The sequence below is a fragment of the Anarrhichthys ocellatus genome, unplaced genomic scaffold (genome assembly GCF_004355925.1).
Source record: "Anarrhichthys ocellatus isolate YVR2014 unplaced genomic scaffold, GSC_Weel_1.0 scaffold11, whole genome shotgun sequence".
NCBI classification, from domain to species: Eukaryota; Metazoa; Chordata; class Actinopteri; order Perciformes; family Anarhichadidae; genus Anarrhichthys; species Anarrhichthys ocellatus.
Genome location: NW_022280041.1, coordinates 4,029,756 through 4,048,515, shown reverse-complemented (window position 1 = coordinate 4,048,515; position 18,760 = coordinate 4,029,756). Strand labels below are relative to the sequence as shown.

At 44.2% G+C, this 18,760-nt stretch overlaps 4 protein-coding genes across 7 annotated transcripts in view; 1 reads left to right on the top strand and 3 right to left on the bottom strand.

Annotated features, from left to right (window-relative positions):
* The window catches only part of LOC116385675 (probable E3 ubiquitin-protein ligase RNF144A-A), a 2,401-nt gene extending 1,866 nt beyond the window's left edge, over positions 1-535 (bottom strand). Inside the window, exons 1-2 of the mRNA XM_031851344.1 lie at positions 314-535; positions 51-151 (exon numbers count right to left, since the gene is read on the bottom strand). Of these exons, the coding sequence (XP_031707204.1) occupies positions 51-151; positions 314-461 (249 nt within the window). The 5' untranslated portion in view covers positions 462-535. The remainder of the gene's footprint in view (positions 1-50; positions 152-313) is intronic.
* Positions 383-6,470, top strand: LOC116385674 (putative ubiquitin carboxyl-terminal hydrolase 50). 4 transcript variants are annotated; one of them, XM_031851339.1, is made up of 17 exons: positions 383-823; positions 1,256-2,216; positions 2,431-2,564; positions 2,887-2,986; positions 3,094-3,179; positions 3,593-3,698; positions 3,900-4,009; positions 4,162-4,308; positions 4,397-4,467; positions 4,551-4,676; positions 4,797-4,883; positions 4,978-5,106; positions 5,174-5,302; positions 5,433-5,470; positions 5,770-5,801; positions 5,888-5,989; positions 6,070-6,470. In XM_031851339.1, the coding sequence occupies exons 5-17, from the start codon at positions 3,101-3,103 to the stop codon at positions 6,195-6,197; spliced, it is 1,284 nt and encodes a 427-aa protein (XP_031707199.1). In that variant the 5' UTR covers positions 383-823; positions 1,256-2,216; positions 2,431-2,564; positions 2,887-2,986; positions 3,094-3,100; the 3' UTR covers positions 6,198-6,470. The 4 variants fall into 4 exon arrangements, with proteins under 4 accessions (XP_031707199.1, XP_031707200.1, XP_031707201.1 ...); XM_031851340.1 differs by lacking the exon at positions 2,431-2,564; XM_031851341.1 differs by having other exon boundaries at positions 1,256-2,564; positions 2,925-2,986.
* On the bottom strand, positions 5,979-11,609 carry cirop (ciliated left-right organizer metallopeptidase). The gene is made up of 14 exons (XM_031851338.1): positions 10,282-11,609; positions 9,910-10,003; positions 9,485-9,536; positions 9,228-9,377; positions 8,873-8,998; positions 8,712-8,796; positions 8,446-8,591; positions 8,191-8,374; positions 7,986-8,055; positions 7,775-7,871; positions 7,386-7,484; positions 7,140-7,277; positions 6,845-6,954; positions 5,979-6,713 (listed from the first exon to the last, which is right to left on the bottom strand). The coding sequence occupies exons 1-14, from the start codon at positions 10,709-10,711 to the stop codon at positions 6,569-6,571; spliced, it is 1,926 nt and encodes a 641-aa protein (XP_031707198.1). The 5' UTR covers positions 10,712-11,609; the 3' UTR covers positions 5,979-6,568.
* Positions 11,610-11,702: 93 nt separating this feature from the next.
* On the bottom strand, positions 11,703-18,630 carry lrp10 (low density lipoprotein receptor-related protein 10). Its single transcript, XM_031851337.1, has 10 exons — positions 18,604-18,630; positions 17,490-17,644; positions 17,289-17,321; positions 17,055-17,199; positions 16,714-16,910; positions 15,996-16,573; positions 15,472-15,908; positions 14,570-14,764; positions 14,322-14,451; positions 11,703-13,599 (listed from the first exon to the last, which is right to left on the bottom strand). The coding sequence occupies exons 2-10, from the start codon at positions 17,536-17,538 to the stop codon at positions 12,964-12,966; spliced, it is 2,400 nt and encodes a 799-aa protein (XP_031707197.1). The 5' UTR covers positions 17,539-17,644; positions 18,604-18,630; the 3' UTR covers positions 11,703-12,963.
* Between the last annotated feature and the right edge of the window lie 130 nt (positions 18,631-18,760).

Sequence of the window (18,760 nt, the reverse complement as noted above, 5' to 3'; positions counted from 1 at the left end):
TTTCATGATAAAGGTGTGTTTCATGATAAAGGTGAAGGTAAATAACAAACCTTGTCCAGCTGCCTGCGGCACCAGTGGGTGAGAGACATCGGAGTGACAGCATGGCCGCAGGACATCTTTGCTCTGCGGGACTTGTAGTCAGCGCACAAAACTACGAGACACACACACGCAGATGAAAACACGTGCAGTGTTTTATGCTGTTATTACTATGAATAGGCTGTTTAAAATGTAACAGTAGCCACGGTAAAAATAGAATGTGTGTGGTACTATATAATTGTTGAACTTATTGGTAAAAGTGAAATTCGATACTTACAATCTAATACGTCATCTTCGTCTACAAATGTAAGAGTGGCGTCTGGGAAGTCATAACGCTTCTCCTCTTCAGGCGGAGGAAGGTGCCAGACAGAGAGACTTCTGACCACTTGTTTCCGCTCCCGTTTAGCTGATGGTTTGTTTCCCATGTTGACTCCGTCTCTCGGCTCTTCTTATAACATTACTACACCCTGCACTTTAATGTGCGCGCGAGCCTATTCGTCTTTTCCCGTGTAGTCATGTGATATGAAGTTGACAGAAGTGACGCGTCTTGGTTTTTTTTGTGTTTTGCATAACCTGTATCGGGATCCACCGGAAGAAACGCACCTCATACACTCGACGCAGAGGTGTTCGGCTCTGAACAGACTCGGCGGCAAAATGAAAATCCAGCTGAAAATAAATGGACTAAGGGGAGAGGAAAATATCATCAATCTTTGCGAGAGGCAAGAGGAGATGAGCAGGATCACTGTGCAGCAGCTAAAGAATAAAATCGCGGAAGAACTAAATATCGGTAAGCTTTATGAAGGAGTGTATAGGATATTTAAATGTTACCTGATATAGTCTGTATAAATAAAGAAAGTTTATTTAACCAAAAATGCTCCTTAATAAATGGTTTCATCTCGGCAAGCAGCTGCTCGCTGGACACACAATAACACATTTAATCGCAAGACTAAACCAATCAATCATTAGACTATAGGCCTATACCATATATTGTGTTTTAAAGATTCAAGACATCTTTAACTATTGAGTCAAGTTAAATCAATACAAATTGAGAAGACAGTGTAGTGTTTTCTTTGAAGTCCACATTTGTTCATGGTTCTGCTCCAAATCCTCCTCATGATAATCCAACATGACATCTGATGTGAGAACGTCCTCTGGGGATTCACAGTGGAGGCTGGGGGGGGGAAACAAGTAAACAAAGTCTCCTTTACTTTCTGCTCAGAGGATGACTTCCGGGTGGTCCACAAAGCCAGGCCGCTGGAGGAATCCGCCGTGCTGTCGTCCTACCGGATCCGACATCTGTCCACCATCCACATGCTGCTGATGCTGCCCGGAGGCGCCTGACGTGATGAAGACGCACAGAGACAGTGAATGTGCCCTGCCCTTACTTGTTGGGGCATATGTTTGAAAAAACACGTATATGTTTAAAGTGCCCTGTGGTAAATAAAACATGATAATGGTGGCTCAATGAAGAACGTGTTACATGCTGCTATATGCCAGAAAACGAGTCGTTTCCTTTGCCCAATGTCCCAATTTAAACATAATTAAATACCTACGGCAGGACTTAAAATGAAATGTCTAAATATTTTTTTGTAGAAATGAGTTGTGTTACCGGTTAACATGTCTTTCTTTATTACAAGCTGATGCTATTTTTATTATTCTCTTCCTTGTGAAGTCTATTCACCCACGTGTGCCAGTGAACGCTCTCCATATGTCAATCAACAGCGTGCGTCACATTGTTGGTTGTCATCGAGTCATGGGGTGTTAGGTGACATTCAGTTGAATCTCAGCAGCAAAATGAATTATGACCCGCAGGGTAAACAATATGTCATCATGAGAAACTCAAAACAAAGAGATCAGCAGAAACTGCGAGTAAAAGAATGTAGTCAGACAACATTCTGTAGTCTGTCAGTAAAGTAAAAACAAGAACAAGGATGTTAGAAATATTCCCGATATCATGCAGGAACACTTTATAATTGAATTTTCTTTACTTCATTATCAGCATTACAAGGCGTTTTCTTTCAAACATCTGCCGTCTGGCAGCGAGGTTTCAAAATAAAACCACACCTTTAATCTTCCCTTAATTAGCATTGAGGCTCCTAACGCGAAGCTGCCGGTTGAGACATTGAGAGGAAGCCACTTCCTCCACTACACCGTCCTGGAGTCATCATGTGAAGCTGTCAGTAAGTATTATTCCCCCTCTAATATCTCAGTTAGTATCCTCGCAGCTGTTTGAAAGTTACTCCAATCTATTTGATTTGAATCCGTGCAGCTATGTATTGTGTTTGTCTTGTGTAATCAGTGTTAACACTCATTTCACAGCTTGGATTAAAACCGTGAATGTTACAGAGTCATTGCACGCGATGCAAAACAATAACGCGCTTTGTTTACCCTCAGATTACTTTCGGGACCATCGTAGAAATGTGTGATTTAAGGTGCGCAACCCGAACTTTACTTCTTTAACAATAACTTCCTCCTGCTGGCGGTCCGTCAGAGATCTACATCCGTCCACAGTTTTGTTCTCGTGCCAGGTGAGCGCTTTCACAACTGCCACAGGTATTACTGGCATTTATAATCAGACGACGGAGCAGCAGCTTCAATCGGGATTACCCTGTAAGGATGCCAGATCCACAGTGAACACCCTGATATAAATCTGGTTTAATAAGTGCAAGTCATCTCCTTCTGAACTGAACTGAACTAAAAGGTACTTTGATCAGTGGAAGAAACTACAGCAGCTGAATGTAGCTCGAAGAAGAAGGATGGTTATCCTCTTTTGTCACTGATTGGAAAACAAATTCATATGATTCTGCTGGTCTTTTCTGAGCCACACATGCTGTGAACGTTTCCACACAGAGCTGCTCTGCACTGTCTCACCTGGTTCCTTCCTCAAGTGCTGCTGCTGTCCAGGTTTAAACTGTCTCCTCCACAAAAGTCAAAGGAAAAACTTCACAGGGTAACAACACATTTTCTATCCTTCTTTACCAAATGACACAGAAGTTGATTTTTTTTTTTTTTCTCCACCTAAATAAATAACGATAAGACACTTTCCTATTTTCCAAGAGGAAAGATGAGCGGCTCAAGAAAACGACCGAATAACGAGGCTGTAGTGGTAAAGTGGAAGAAACGAAAAGAAAACAACGATGCAGGTGAAGTACCAAATATTACTGCAGGACACTTGCTGCAGGAGAGAAAACAGAGATTAAAGGAAAAGTGGGCCCACAATGTACAAGCACAGCTGTCATGTTGATTGGAGACAAACCAGGGAACTTAATTCAATTACCGGTAACAACATCTCTGCGACATAACAGGTGTTGGGAAAACAGTATTTAAAAGGAAAACTATTTGATTTCATCTAAATCTTTAAATATATATTTCAACGAGTGTCCGTACAAAGACACAAGTAGCTTATAACTCACAAAAGCTTGCTGTAGTATTATATTATTTACATATGTTTTGAGATACCTATAAAATTGGTGGCTGCGGTCTCCTGTTGCTCTATGTTTTCATATCTCTAACTTAATGAAAATGGTGTAATGACACTGTTTTTCTTTCCTTTAAGTGACTCCGACACAGAGACGTCATTATGGTCTGTATAATCAGGGTGCCACATGTTACCTCAACAGTGTCCTGCAGGTTTTCTCCATGACAACAGAGCTCCACGACAGGTTAGAAACAGCTGCTTTCATCTGTAGACAATAGAAGTATCAACAGGGACCATCGTTGTTTAGAGTGATGCATCTGGTGCTGGTTAGGGACGAGATGAAAGTAGTTACATTTTGAATTTCTCAACAGTACCATGAATCAGTGATGATGTTAAGTTCAAGACAGACTGAAATAGTCATCAATGAACTCACCTCTTCCTACAGGCTGGAGCCAAAATCACAAACCACAGATCAAGAGCTGATAGTCGTCTTTAAAAAACTGAAGAAAACATGTAAAACAAAAAACACCGGCAAGAGTTTGGCGATAGAGAACGGTGAGTTGGTCCGTCATGAGAAAAGCATTAAAAGGAAAGTCACAGCTGGAGATTCAGTGTAATGCTTTGGTGTTAGGAGTTGATTATATTTAAAAATCAGCCGACAAGCCTCTAAGGTGAGCACTCATGAAATCCTTCCTACAATCTACCAGCTAACAATAACAGTACATCAGAAAGCTGTGATATACGCGATCCAAGAGCCAAACAAACGGATCTTCAGCTGAGAAAAATCTTTGAAGGCCTGAAGGAAGCAACATGTAGGACAGAAACGATCACAGCAGCATTCGGGATCCTAAATGGTAAGATGGACTGAAATAAAACCTGATTATCAGTTATAAATCAAAGATGAAATGAATACGAGAGTGGTATTTATGTTTGCTTTTTCAGTTGGTGAACAACGGGATGCAGCTGAATGCCTGGAGATGATTTTACGTAAGATCAGCCCACAGGCCTCTGAGGTGAGCGCTGATGAAATCTCTACACGCATTTACAGGTGAACTAATAAGAAAGCTGTGATAGATGTTTTATTTTTGATTTCAAGGTTTTCCAAGGAGCGCTGAGACACACAACAAAATGCTCCAAAGGCCACATAATCATTGAAGAGACAAATGAGTTCTGGACTCTTCCACTGTCACTGAATGACACTCATGACTCATCCTACAGCGTGGTGAGCATCCTGTTCCAAACACACTGCTGTTGAATAAAGAAATCAAACTGTAGTTTTATTATGATAACGTGAGATTGGTAATCCAATATGGAATTCATTACAACATTTGTGTTTTTACAGGAAAGCGGCTTTGAAAGGATTTTCCAGTCGAAACCACACAATGGAGTGTACTGCAACGAGTGTGAAGAGACAACAGAGGCGACCAGCGTGAGCTAACAAACACCTCATGTAGCCTGGAATCAGATGAACACTGTTTATTATATTGTCTGTGGTGTTTAATAATCTTTCTTGTATCATTTAGAGGTGTGAGATGGTGGTATTTCCTCAGATTTTGACTCTCCTTCTCAAGAAATTTGACTTTGACAACACCACCAGGACACATTCCAAAACAAACCGCCGTGTGCATGTGCCACGTGAATTAGAGACAAAGGTAAGGAGAATTAATGGTGCTCTTTACGTTTGCTTTAAAAATAGTTTCACATACAATGTTTTTGTAGGACATGAACTATGAACTGTATGCGGTGGTGAATCACATTGGCAGTGTAAGAGGTGGACATTACACGGCCACCATCCTGTCCAATGAGGACAGAACCTGGTACGAGTTTGATGACACTCACGTCTCCAAGGTGAGGATTCATTTAATGCAGCCAGTATGACAAATATTCAAAAAATACAAAAGATAAATGTTTTTTTTGTTTTCTTCCCCAAACCTGCATCCCCTTTAACCTCTTTAACCTGCATCCCCAAATGATGCAGGTTAAAGAGCAACTATTTGCAGAAACCAGGACTTACAAGTATGCTCAATTATTTCCATTTCATCACGTCTGACAGAGCTGAAAAAGGTCCATTTCGTAGCTGTGCCGGAGCTTTTGATCGTATCACACAATCTTCATCAGCAGATGAAGCACTTAAAAAGGACTTCTGCCATAAAATGCCACAAACAAATTCATGTAAAATGATCTAAAGCTTCAGAACTGCTCCAAAATGGACCCGAGATATATTATAATATCTATCTGGAAACGTTTACTGTATGTTCTAAACTTTTCTTTTATTGTTCTATGCAAACAATTATTTCAAAATGGTCGTTGGACAGTTCCAGCACTGCCTATCTGCTGATGTACAGAGGTAAGATCACCTAAAACCATCCAGGAATCATTAGTGTCCGTAATATCAGCAGATAATTGATTCATATATTTATTTCCACTCTAAAGCCGCAGCAAAACATGACGACACAAACCAAATCCCTCCTCCAACACTAAACACGAGCCACTCCAGTCGACCCCCTGACAGCACATCAGTAGAGATAGAAAAAGGTGAGGAGACAAAACTTTTTATTTTAATGCATTTTAATTAAAGAGCCTGATAATTCATTTCTGTCTGACTTTCCCACCAGATGAGAGTTCTCAGAAACTCTCCAAGAGTCCAACTTGCAAGATGACTCCCCTTTGGATTTCACTCATCCTTATCGCTTGTGTGTTAGTTGCGATCCTTATTGTTGTATTGTCAATAATATACAGCTAGGGAGGATTTATGTCAGCACTGATCACTGGTTCAGCCAGAAAGTTGGCTCTCACGGTGATAATGAAAACCCTTTGTACGCGATGTACTGAACCATGTGGACACATGTTGATGATCAAGGGACACCTGTAATCTTTACCTCAGCGTCACTATTCATTCTGTTAATGTTTTTTTGCCATGTTTTGTCATTACTCTTTTTTAGTGTCACTTATTAACATTATGTTTTGTAGAAGTTCAACTGTTCATGACTTTGCTGTTTAATAAAAATAAAAAAGATTGAATTAATTATTCCTCCCTCCCATTAAAATGATCATTTAGTCAGGGAAAAAACAAAACAAGCCATCAGTTTATATTCAAAGGTTTTTAGGTGTTCGCTACGGATCAGTGGGATCCTGTGGGGCAGAGTGGACCCTGACCCTGCAGAGGCCACATTTCCTGTAGGACACCACGGCTGCAGCCAGGAGACACACGGCAGCAGTGATGCCGAGCGCCGAGGCTGCAGTGAGCTCTGCAGGATGTCTGAGGGGCGGCCGGGTCCCGTTCTGGGCCGAAGTTAAAGCCTCACTGACCAAGAAGCAATGAAGTAAAGTAAGTGTCAGTTACAAGGTTGCTATAAAGAAAGAGGGTGCTCGTTTTAGAGTCGTACTTGCCTTGTGATAGAAGCAGGAAATGTACCGACATCGTCTGGAGGAGGAGTAACGTCAGCGTACAGACATAACCTCCGGTCAGGGCAGTGGACTAAACCCTGGTACCCTTTTATCTGACGGTTAAAACCAGCAAAGACAGAACACATCAAATAATAAAGTTCAAATAATAACTGGGGATCCAGTAATAACAGCAAATAGGAAAGCATACTTTCAAATCCCTCCCACAGAGTGCTTATAATGAACAGTAGCAGTAAACAACTCCATTGATTTAGTTACATTGAGGGTTGTGTCATGTTACCTGAATGGTGCCTCCTGCTGGACAGTCCACCCACTCAGAGCCTGACACCTGGATTTGGTACCTGTTCGGTCCAGTACACCTGTGTCTGTAACAACGTCCCTCCACAGAGCTGCTGGGTAAAAGAAGCTGACTCCGGTTCTAAAAGAAAGACAGGTGTAGAAGGAAGAAATGAATGTTCTACAATGGAAACCGTTGAGCATACATTCACACACGCGCACACACACACACACACACACACACACACACCTGTCTGGTCAGGCTGGAGAAGAAGCAACGGCTGTGAAAACCGAAGACCTCCTCGCTCCAATCCTCTTCTCTGCCATTTTCCTCTTTCCAACATTCACTCTGAAGAACGAGAGGAGGAAAAACAGTGAAAATGTAATGCAGTGCTGAAATGGCAATAAAATACAGTAGATTGCAATTAAAAGGCACAAGAAATAGAAACGACCCCATATTCCTGCTCTGCAGAATTGAGTTCAGACCAAGGGTGTGAAGAATGTTGATCATTTTGGACATTTTGAGATCAAGTAAAAGACTTCTGGTTAAGCAAAATGAGTAAGAAATCATGTATTTATTTTACAATCTGAAGGATATAGTTTGGTGAAGATAACCCCATGAGAGGAAATAAAACTTACTCCATTCTGAAGGGGTTTATACACTCGACAGCCCTCCAGGTGTGGATCAGTCTGGCACTCCCCCTTGTGGAGGTGAAGATAATGACACCCAAACCCACTGAGAAGAGGGAATAATGCAAACATTAGTGCAGGAAATGAAGGATGAAAGTGACCCACATTCTACTTTAAAAAAAACAAACATACATTGTAGTGTATATATTTATAAATTTACCTGCCAGTGCAGAAAAAGGACGAGGACTTGTTCCGACAGGCTGACAGGGAACCAAACATGGCTCCTTCACCTATAAAAACACATTTATCTATTTGTTCTCTCCTGCAAACAATCTTAAAACACTGAGTCAGGATTTTTGTAATCATGATAATGCTCTTGCAGATGTATTTACATGATTACATTTAATATCTCTATCTTTCCTCACCGTCTCCCCAGATTAGACTCTGTGCCCGGCTCAGGTCTACACTGTACCAGCCTGTATCCTGCAGTGCAGCCAAGGTGACCGGGTCGATCCGGACTGTGGTGGGGTCCCCCAGCAGCGCGGCCATGACGGAGCCCTGCAGGACCCGGGACTCCCAGTGAGAGGACACTCTGCCTGGAGGAACATCCTGAAGGAAGGAAAGAAGTGTAAAACACGTAAGCAGAGCACACGATGGATCTGTTTGGAGAAGCTCAGTACCAGGTTCTCCAGCGGCCCCCCCAGCTCAGGGTCAGTGGACCCCAGGTGCCTCCGCAGGGCCGAGATAACAGACGGGGTATAAATCCTCATCTGGCCCGATGCATCAGAGTGAGTCACTCTGCCTCGAGGAGAACAGCCAGCACCAACTGCATCACAAAGAAAAACACGTGAGAAGAACCATCTTCTAACCAGTGCATATGATCATTAATGCATCTTTGCTTTTCATAAAGTTATTATTATAAAAACATCAGAATGTGTCTAAAAACCTTGAGAAGTGGAGGAGCAGTCTCTCCAGGTGTTGAAGAGCTCTTTAGAGAAACCAAGTGCATGAAACAGCTCATGGATCACAGTCTGGAAAACAGATGACAATCCAGCACATCAACAGACAATTTAAAAAGTATCATGAACAATAATATTAAAGACATACCTGTACAGTCGCCTGGTGGCTGTATGTGGCTTCTGTCAGTCTGTCCCTGCAGATGACCACCACCCCGGCTAAGGGTCGGCCACAGGGGTCCGTCTGACAGTGGACAGCGTAGGCCGACACGTGAGGCTGAGAGGTGAACAGGACATATGAGACAAGGTACAAACATATAAGCAGTGAGTGTTTAAGATGTGAGGAAAATGAAGACAAAGAATTATTACGCTCATAACACAGTAAAGTAAAGTCAGTTATCTCATTTGTATCTTTATTTTTTAAAGATATAATTATATATTGTAATTAATTGAAGTGTCCACCTTTAACCATGTCTTAGATATGTTGTCATTAAAGTCTTCTTCACCTCTGCTCTGCACTTGTCAGTGGCCTGAACGTGGAGGTACAGCAGGAAGTCGGTGTCGGGGAGTCCAGCACCTTCAGGACGCAGCTCAGTCCTTCGAGGGGAATCAGCTTCCGGGTAAACATCACATCCAGCGAGATGATCATCTGGGATCTGTTGATAAGAGAGACGGTAAAACAAAGCTCGACTGGATTTTAAGTGTGTGCAGGTACGTGCTGTGTACATGAATACAGTAAGAAAATCAGTGGACTGATACTTACTGTCACATCCAGACAGGTCTCAGCTCTGTAGTTGTTGTTGGCTCGACCACATCTGAAAGAAGAAAACTGTAAAACTGTCTGTCCTTCTTTAAATAAACTACCTGCATTCAACATGTATTTTAGCAAACATTTTAATGCTGATATTTGTGTTTATTAATTTTACTTCTTTTAATTCTGATGACTTTCAAGTGGTCATAAAGTGAAGTTTACATAACTCTCTAAAATCTGATACGACAATGTGATCATTTTAGTTTCTTTGGATAAACTGGAAAATATATCATCAGGAAAATAAAAACACACAAACCTGTTTAAAGTGATCAGTAGAACCAAGATAGTCTTAAAGCGAGAGAAGATTCACATCTGGCTAAAAGCGCATACCACACACACACACACACACACACACACACACACACACACACACACACCTGTTGTAGTTGGCAGTACTTGAATTCTTCCACAGAAACTTGCAGTATTTATTGATGTCTCTGCTGAGCAGCAATGGACCCAGCCCTCTGTTCACTATAGAAAGGTCAACAGGTTATGATCGTACATGTTAGCCCGTTTGTGTGTGTGTTTGTTCACCTTCAGGGACACATTTCAGACTAAGGACCAGTTAATTGGGGACAGCTTGTCCAATTAGGGACAAAAGCAATTTCCCCACTTGGAAAAACAGCTGATATCAGGGTCAGTAGTTAAGGTTGGGAAGCAGTAGTTATGGCTAAAGTAAGTATACGTCTCCAGGAAATGAATGCAAGTAATGTCCCCAAAAGTGACACAGGTAAGTGTGTATGTTTCACCTGAAAGTGACGAAGACACCATCCTCACAGCCTCCTCCACCGCTGCCTCCAGCCTCGCTTTCTCAGCCTCTGATAGGCCGTTGCTCTCCACTGGGATCCAGATCTGGATCCTGATTGGCTGCTGAGAGGCTGGAGTGGGCGGTGCCATCGTTATCAGGCGTCTCCCCTGTGTCACCGATAGGCCACACAGAGGTGATGCCTCGGGTCCCGGATGATTGGTTTGCCGCCCAGAGCTTAGCGGGGGCTCTTGCCCGTCCTGGGCTCCGAGTCTGGGCTCGGTGGGTGGGCTGTCTGGGTGGAGGGGTGCAGCTCGGACCACCCTGGCCTGGGCCTGAACCTCGTCGAAAATGCACTTCTGCAGGGCTCCAGTGAGCTCCACCATTACCACCAACATCCCCACCCAGAGCCGCTGGGATGGAGGTAAAACCATAATTATAGCTGTGACCTATTTCAGGGTCACAGCGAGGATGATTAGTAGTTGTTTGACATTATAGACGAGGAGCTTTGCTAAGCTGCAGCTCATGGGAGCCTATTTGGATAGATGGTCTCATGTTGGCAAATAAAACATGCATAGATGTAATAAAAATATTAGGGTTAGGTGGAACTTATGACCTCAGTATTTCTACAATTCTGTCCATAATTATGCGCTTGTGTTGTACGTAATGTCAAACCACTGAATGCAAAGATGACTTTTCAAGCACAACAGAAAATAAACTAAATGCTATATTCATTTCATATCGATTAAGTTAAAGTTCTTATTTTAAAGTCACACATCAACAGTTTGTTTAGCTTACTTGTATCATGGCCTTCGCCGGTTGTACTTGACATTGTAAATATTAAGCGTTGGTCCTAATGACGCATTAGTGAGATACAAATAAATGATATGCTGTACAGCCAATGAGGTAATTTAAAAAAGGTAGATGTAATGTTGTGGACTCAAACAGTCAGATGCCTGTTTTCCACAAATATGAAAACACATCTCAAACCATCATAATCTTTCAGGTCGTTGTATCAGTCACATTTATATGAGGCGTAAAGCTCTGCTATGAGGAATAAGGACGTGTGTCTGCTAGAGCAGCTGTTAAATATAGAACAGATTTCAGCTCCAACAATCACTTTCCTGCAGCATTAATGAATTAAACCAAAAGTATTCATTATGATTACCTTCTCATGACCACGTGTAGTCTCAATCCTCGATGGCAAACAGCTTCATTTTCTCTGCATTCACCTTTTATCCTGAACACAGGCAGCGATGATCTGCTTTTCTTCCAGAACAACCACTGAACCACCCTGTTAGGAGTCTGTGAATGTCTACGGGACTTTTGAATACAAAGCACAATGCAACAGCTCTGGCATCCCTGTTAAGGTGTCAGGTGTGTTTCCACCCACACGACACACAAAAACACACAATACCCAACACCTAAAAGTGCAAATCGTTTTAATCTCAGCCACATTTCTTACTTATATACAGTGAAGTTGACCCTAACAAACCATAAAATCACTTTCTCTCTTATTTAACCTCATTAAATTGCGAATTTAAAACTTCCGACATCGACCCAAATACATTCAACAAAGCAAAAAAACTTAAGAGGAAAAAAAAAAAGTAACTTGCTGAAATAAAAACACCATAAAATGTACAATACAAATGGCACACCACAAGTCTGTTGTGTCAAAATGTGACAGAATGCGATCGGTTCCCGATCGCATTCTGTCACGATCAAGGGTTGAAGCTTCAAGTTATTTAGTGAATTCATCACGAGGGCGCCTCATCGACACTAGAGACATACACACACACACATACACACACACACACACACACACTAAAATCAGGCACCGAAGAGATTGTCTTTTGACACATTTGCTTCTGTAGATTACATACATTCACTTAAGTGTGTGTGTGTGTGTGTGCACTCGGAACACAGTTACTGTATGTCGCAATCAGTGTGCACTAAAATACGGGTCCCAAAACATTATTGCCAGCTTGCAGAGTACATGCATTGTTATTTTTATTCACGTTATAATAAAGCCACTGATGTGTCGAAGCGTGCCGTGAGAGAAACATGTGCCTCCGTGTGTTTTGGTTTTGCGGTGTGTCGACGGGAAACTCCTCAAAAAGGCACTTAAATAGGGGAGATGAATTATCTTCTGATTAAGATCATCTGTGAGAAAAACACGAGACTGGATGCGAGTGGCAGAAGTATGCAGAGACAATCTACGGACATACCCCACTGTTAATGTAAGACTAAAAACGCATATGCATTCACACAGTTGCAGCCATACAAACGCAATACTTTCCATCGAACCATTCAATCGGACAGCAGCCTGCCTCAGTTTTCTGGATAGGGAAGATCTGTGCAAAAGTTTACCTTCAATGTGCAGCCGAGCATGAAGCGAGTGCACATCCAGCACCCGCCTACACTTCCTCTCAAACATACAGCCATGCTTTTCGTCTAAAACTGATATCTCGAGGAGGTCTTTAAAAAGTAAAATACTTGTTTCCGTAAGTCAACAAATCCAACTCAAAGCTATTTCAAAAAGGCACCAGACTTACACAGTGCGGGCGAGTCTCCTGTGCTTCAGTTCAAACAAATGTGGAAAGACTGGGTTTCAGTTTGTATCAGTGAGTGAGGGAGATAAAAAAGGAGGGGCGTGTGGGGGTCACTGGACGGGTGAGGAAGTCATTCAGGTGAGCATGGGCACGTCGTCCTCTGAAGTGGTGTCTTCAGACAGCGGGATAAGCAGCACCTCGTCGTCTGAAGAGGACGAGGAGAACGAAGGGGAGGCGGAGAGGGGCATGGAGTTGGCGGAGAAGGCCGAGGGCGAGGCTCTGAAGAGGGAGATGCTCAGGCCCAGCGTGTGGAAGATGGAGGCCAGAGAGGGGCTGCTTGGGGGCACGGCGACGGAAGGAGTGTGGGGGGTGACCGGGCTTGGAGCTGGGGGCGCGTACGGAGGTGGAGGAGGGGAAGCGGCAGGCGACAGCGGCGGGAGAAGAGGCGGTGCTTCCTGCTGCTGCTGCTGCTGCTGCTGCTCCGACTGACCCAACAAGCCAAGTTTCTGAGGCACCGGCTGGTTGACGGCCTGCACGGCTGACGAGGAGCTGGAGTGAGCCGGTTCCTGTCCGGAGGGAGCGGCATCCGACTGCTGCTGGCCGGAGCTTGACGTCTGACTCGGCCGGGACGGAGGTCTGGGGATCAGGCCCCACCTCCTCATGCGGCGAACGGCCCGGCGGATGAATCGGGGCCTGCGTCTGCGGTGTGGGGAGTTGGCGGCGTCCTGACGGAGGAGCTGGAGAATTCCCCTCAGAGAAAGAGACGAAGTCTGAGAAGGAGGAAGATGTAAAGTAAGTAAGTGGAAAAGAGCAGTTAAAACACCCTCTACAACTCAAGCTCGATACCCTACCAATCACCAACTAATAACAAAGCTCCGCAGAGTGACCCTGCATGGCAACAGCACATCTTAACACTCTTTCCACTTCAGCCCGCAGCCTGCTGGGGATTAATCACAGCTGATAAAGTGGATCACGTGACGTAAAGAGAGATAAAACAAGAGCTGCTATAGATTACAGTGTGCTCTGCTCAACAAAGCATTGTAGCCTCTTTCCACATGAATGTATTGTCAATGCGCTCTACTTTCAGTTTATAGGACAGTTTTCATACTATCCTCTATAAAGCATTCGTTATGGTCCTTTACAACTCTGGGGGAGGTGTTTACTATGGCCTTAAATCCAGGTAGTAGGATTTTACAGTAAGCTGCCAATAGATTAGTCTCACCCTGTGTCTTGTGTCTCAGGAGCTTTGGTAGTAACCATCAACAAATATCCTCCGTCACTCACGCAGATAATAATTTCATAGAAGTATGTAAATAGAAAAAAAAAAATACGCCAAAACGAGCTGTAGCGTTTGATGGGACGCTGTAGTCCAGACAAAGTCAGGAGCTCTTTAATCATCCACTGGATGGATTTATTGATCATCAGATAGCAGTGAACGACTTCCAACACGGTGCATCCCAGCATGCCGTTTGGTGCCCGTTGTCTCCCTCACCTCATTGGGGTTTTCTGTGGGGAAGTCCTCCACTGGCGGGATGATGCCCTGTGCGATCAGCTGACCGTAGGAGGGCGGAGCCTGCTGCTGGATCAGCTCTGCTTCCTGGCGGCTGATTGGTGAAAACAAGCTGCAAGACACAAACAGACAGACACGTTAACACACACACACGCTTTACTTTCTTCTGTCAGCACATTTTCTGAAATTAAAAAGTACGACACAGTAGAAGTGGCACTCAAAGCAGTTACCTGTACTCCCTGGTCCTGAGCGAGTACAGCTTACAGGTGCAGCCCATGGCGATAACCAGCAGAAGCCCGCAGACGAGGCTGCCCACCGTGGCGGCGGTGATGACCTTGCGCGGCAGGATGACGGTGCAGTTGAGCTCGTCCGTCCCGTCCTTACAGTCCACCTGGCCGTCGCAGCGCCAGCTCTCAAACACGCACCTGCGGACGGGAACAATGGGCCCTTTGTGTGTTAAAAAGAGTGTCGAGGAATCACTTGAGCGAGAGACTCGGTTCCACGCGAAGTCTCATCCTGAGGCGCGGTATCATAAAACCACATGATTGTAAAGCAGTCGTATGATGGCACATGATTAGAGACTGTAACAGTGTTTGAGGCTGTGTGAAAATATGTGATGTAAGAATCAATTTATAAGCTACTGAAGGAGTTGAAAACCAATTTTACTCAAATATTGTTGCTGAAAATATGTCTATCATAGTTTCTATTATATATTGTGCTTATTATGGGAAAATTTAACATGACTGAATATGAGAAAGTATTTATTTTTCTCTCATTACACAGAGTTTAGGTTTCATACTCAAGAAAAATCAATTAGTGTCACATTTTCACACACCCTCTGACTCACACACTTGCGTTATAACCGAGACACACCTAGCAGCACTGATACGTAACTAACCGAACAGTGAAGACACAAACCATTGTAGTTCATTTGACAAAACAATCTATAAAACAACCAACAATTACAGCTGAACAGCTTAAGGAGAGACTGTTTTGTCAGCAGCTGCTTCGAGAATAAGCCTCATCAACATCTACAGTTACAAATGAGCAAACTCAATCTCCTGATGAAGACTGTGAGACGGTGATAAATCTGTCAGGATGAACATCTTTTCAGTCTGTCACACACACTAACCTGTCGCTGTCACAGTGAAAGGTCCCCGGCTGACACATGGTGCAGTCCCTCTCGTCGCTGCCATCGGCGCAGTACAGCTGGTAGTTGCACCGCTCCGTGACCGGGTAGCACACTGGTCTGCCGGCGAAGTGGCTGGACGGCACCGCTCTCTGCCCCGCCACTCCGCAGGCAAACTGGTTCAAACCGCAGCCCCTGCAGCCCTGCTCGTCCTTCCCCGTCTCGGGACAGTCCCATTTCCCATCGCAGCGTTGCTCCTGGGTGAAGCACCCCCCCGCCGATCCCCCACAGCGGCCCTCCCAAGGGGGGCAGTAGGTCCCGACGTGGAACGTTGCGTTGAAGCCGTTTCCCTCTGAGCCGGGAAGAGTCTCGTATGTCATCGACAGCAGGCCGCTGTGGGACTCGACTTGGATCGATTTGTAATTGGAGGCGCTGGTGATCTGTCAAGATGCAGGAAGGGAACATAGTGTTACCAAAAGCTCTTTTAAAAAGGGTTTGGATACATTTCTTAGTTTAAAATAACTCACAATTTTGATGACGTCTCCTTTGCCTTGCTCTCTGTTGTACACGGAGAGTCTGTCCCCGGGTCCCAGCACCAGCTGCTGCAGGTCCAGTCTCAGTGGCCTCGAGTCCTGAGGGTCCAGCGTCCAGACACAGAACAGCGCGGGGCCCCGGATGGTTGGAGGGGAGAAGGTCCCGTAGAAGGTCTGGAGGAGGCCTCCGCAGGGCCACTCGATGGGGGTGGGCGTCACTACGAGCTGCCTGGGAGTCTGAGGCTGCTCTCGATCTACCTGCTTCTCCTCGTCAACCTTCTCCTTCATTCGCGCCCAAATATCAGCTTCAGAATCGATCATGTAATGTCTCTCAGAGTCCCGATCGTAGTTCTTCTCCGAGGACGCCTCTGCCTTGGCTTCTTCTGCCGGTGAGATGGCGTACTTTGGGGGTTCAGGGGTCTCCGCTTCTTCTTCTTCATCACAGCCCTGTTCATCGGAGCCGAGGCCCGCACCTTCGCCGAGGCACTCCACCCGACCGTTACAGCGCCAAGAGAAAGGAAGGCAGCGCCCCCGCCGGCACTCAAAGGATGTTACTGGGCATTCGCCAGAGTCTGGATGTGTAGAAACAGAAGGGTATAAAAAGATGGTAACAGAGCAATTAAGATATATTACTACATGGTACACCTTGATTTAAGGGGCCAGCACTTTGACTAAAGATGTTTAAGAAAAAACAAACGCATTGCCATCGTACCTCTGGCGTAGCTCAACAGAAAAGACGACACGGGGAACTGATGTGGGAAGAAGTGGTGCATCACTGTAATATTTCCCCCTGGGAACTCCATTGGTTGCGGCAACTTGGAGCCACAGAGGACAACCGGCTCACTGCCAGCTGAGGATTTTATAGACACCCACTCCTTCCTACTACACGGTGCTGAAAACTGTGAAAAGCTGAGAAAGGGATTTGGATTAATGATCGGTGAAGACTTAATCTCACTTGCATAAAATTACAAAATTAGACAACTGTGAATCCCTCTTTTCTATGGTGTCTATGTTCAGCACATCTCATGTTAATATTACAGAAAGTGCCTTTACCTGAGAACGATGGGTTCTTCTTCCGAACCCTTGATGATCCAGCCGTCACAGGTAGAGCCGAAGTGGTAGGACCAGCTGCGGTAAGCAGAACTCCTGATCTCCCCCACTTTGTTGTCCAAGACCTGGAGGGAATGCCCACAGCGAGCTGCGACACAGAAGAGCAAAAAAGGTTAAGAAACCTTGAATAAGCCTTCCATAACATGAGATACAGTGCTGATTAGTTTGTTTCCTTACTGGAGCAGAGGGCCGGCTCAAACCGGCTGCACGCTGCGGAGGAAATAAGCAAAAAGCAGAACACGTCAGGCTCTGTGTTTTATCACAGATCGTAAACGTTGTGCGATACGAGACATGCAAACACGACCTTTGCCTGATACACATTTAAAGTAGGCACCTCAGGTAGATGCACAGTCAAAACACACTGATGAGTTCACTCACCTGTTATGGTGAAAACTAGGAGGGCACGGATGCCGTACATGACTGTCATCGTGGTTAATGCTTCGCCTCTAAAATGTAAAAACTGAAGACTTAAAAAGGGTAAACAAACGTCAGAGAAGTGCCATTTTTGGGAGGTTTGTTCAGCAAGACTTCATCTGTAAAGTGAAAGAAGAAAAAGTTAGACCTGTTTGTCAACCATAAAACAGACTCATGATGTTATTACTCCCCTGTGAACGATCATGACAATAGATTAGTAATTTAAGTCATAATTTCTTTGTCTTCCATGTTTCTAAATTAAATATACTTGGATTTTTAACCATCCATTTGTGTGGCACTCTGTTTCAGCCAATTTTTTTGGGATTAATCTGCTAAAGTGCTCCTGCTTTAAACATATTTACTAGATTAATAAATATAACTGTGACTAATTTAGTCAAAAAACCGAGGTACTTTACTTCAGGGCAATATCTCTGGCCCCAAAAATGTGAGTATTGGTATGTACAGTAATATCCCAAAACAATACATTACTGTTATGGGTATCGTTAGCGGTGCCTCTTGAAGTTATTGGACATTGTGTTGTTAGCGGTGCCTCTTGAAGTTATTGGACATTGTGTTCTCTCTCTCACACACACACACACACACACACACACACACACACACACACACACACACACACACACACACACTTCCTTCCCATAATCTTCTCAACAATGACGCCAGGAACCATTTCCGAGACGAAATCGTCGCCACACAAATAGTTTCAAAGTCTGCCTGTTATTCCCAGTAAAGTAAAACTATGAAACAGCCGTAACGCCTCGTGTAGTTCCCTCTAAGTTTAGACAACGTCCCGAGAAAACGTTACGAGATAGTTTCGGTTTGAGTCACGAGAGCTTGAATCGCTAGCTAGCCTCCAAGCGAGCTAGCTGCTAATGCTAACATCCTCACTTTTGTTTTCGTATAAAACGCTTTTTTATAGACGGAGACACTACGAGAAAATGTCTCCGAGCACGACACGGAGTGTTTTAGTACCCGAAAATATCACAACATGTAGGTCAGAAGCGGCAAAAACATAATAAAAAATATTTTTAAAAAAGGGGACAAGAGCCCAGTACGTCACCATGTCAGTCGGCCTTTCTTGTTGACAAGTTCTGATCTACTTCCGTATATTTTAGCCCGTGACAAGGGGGGCGGGGGGGGGGGGGCGGGGCTTAATTGTTGTTGTTTTTCGTTCATAAAACTTAACATTTCTGTGCAAATTAAACGTTTTATACTGA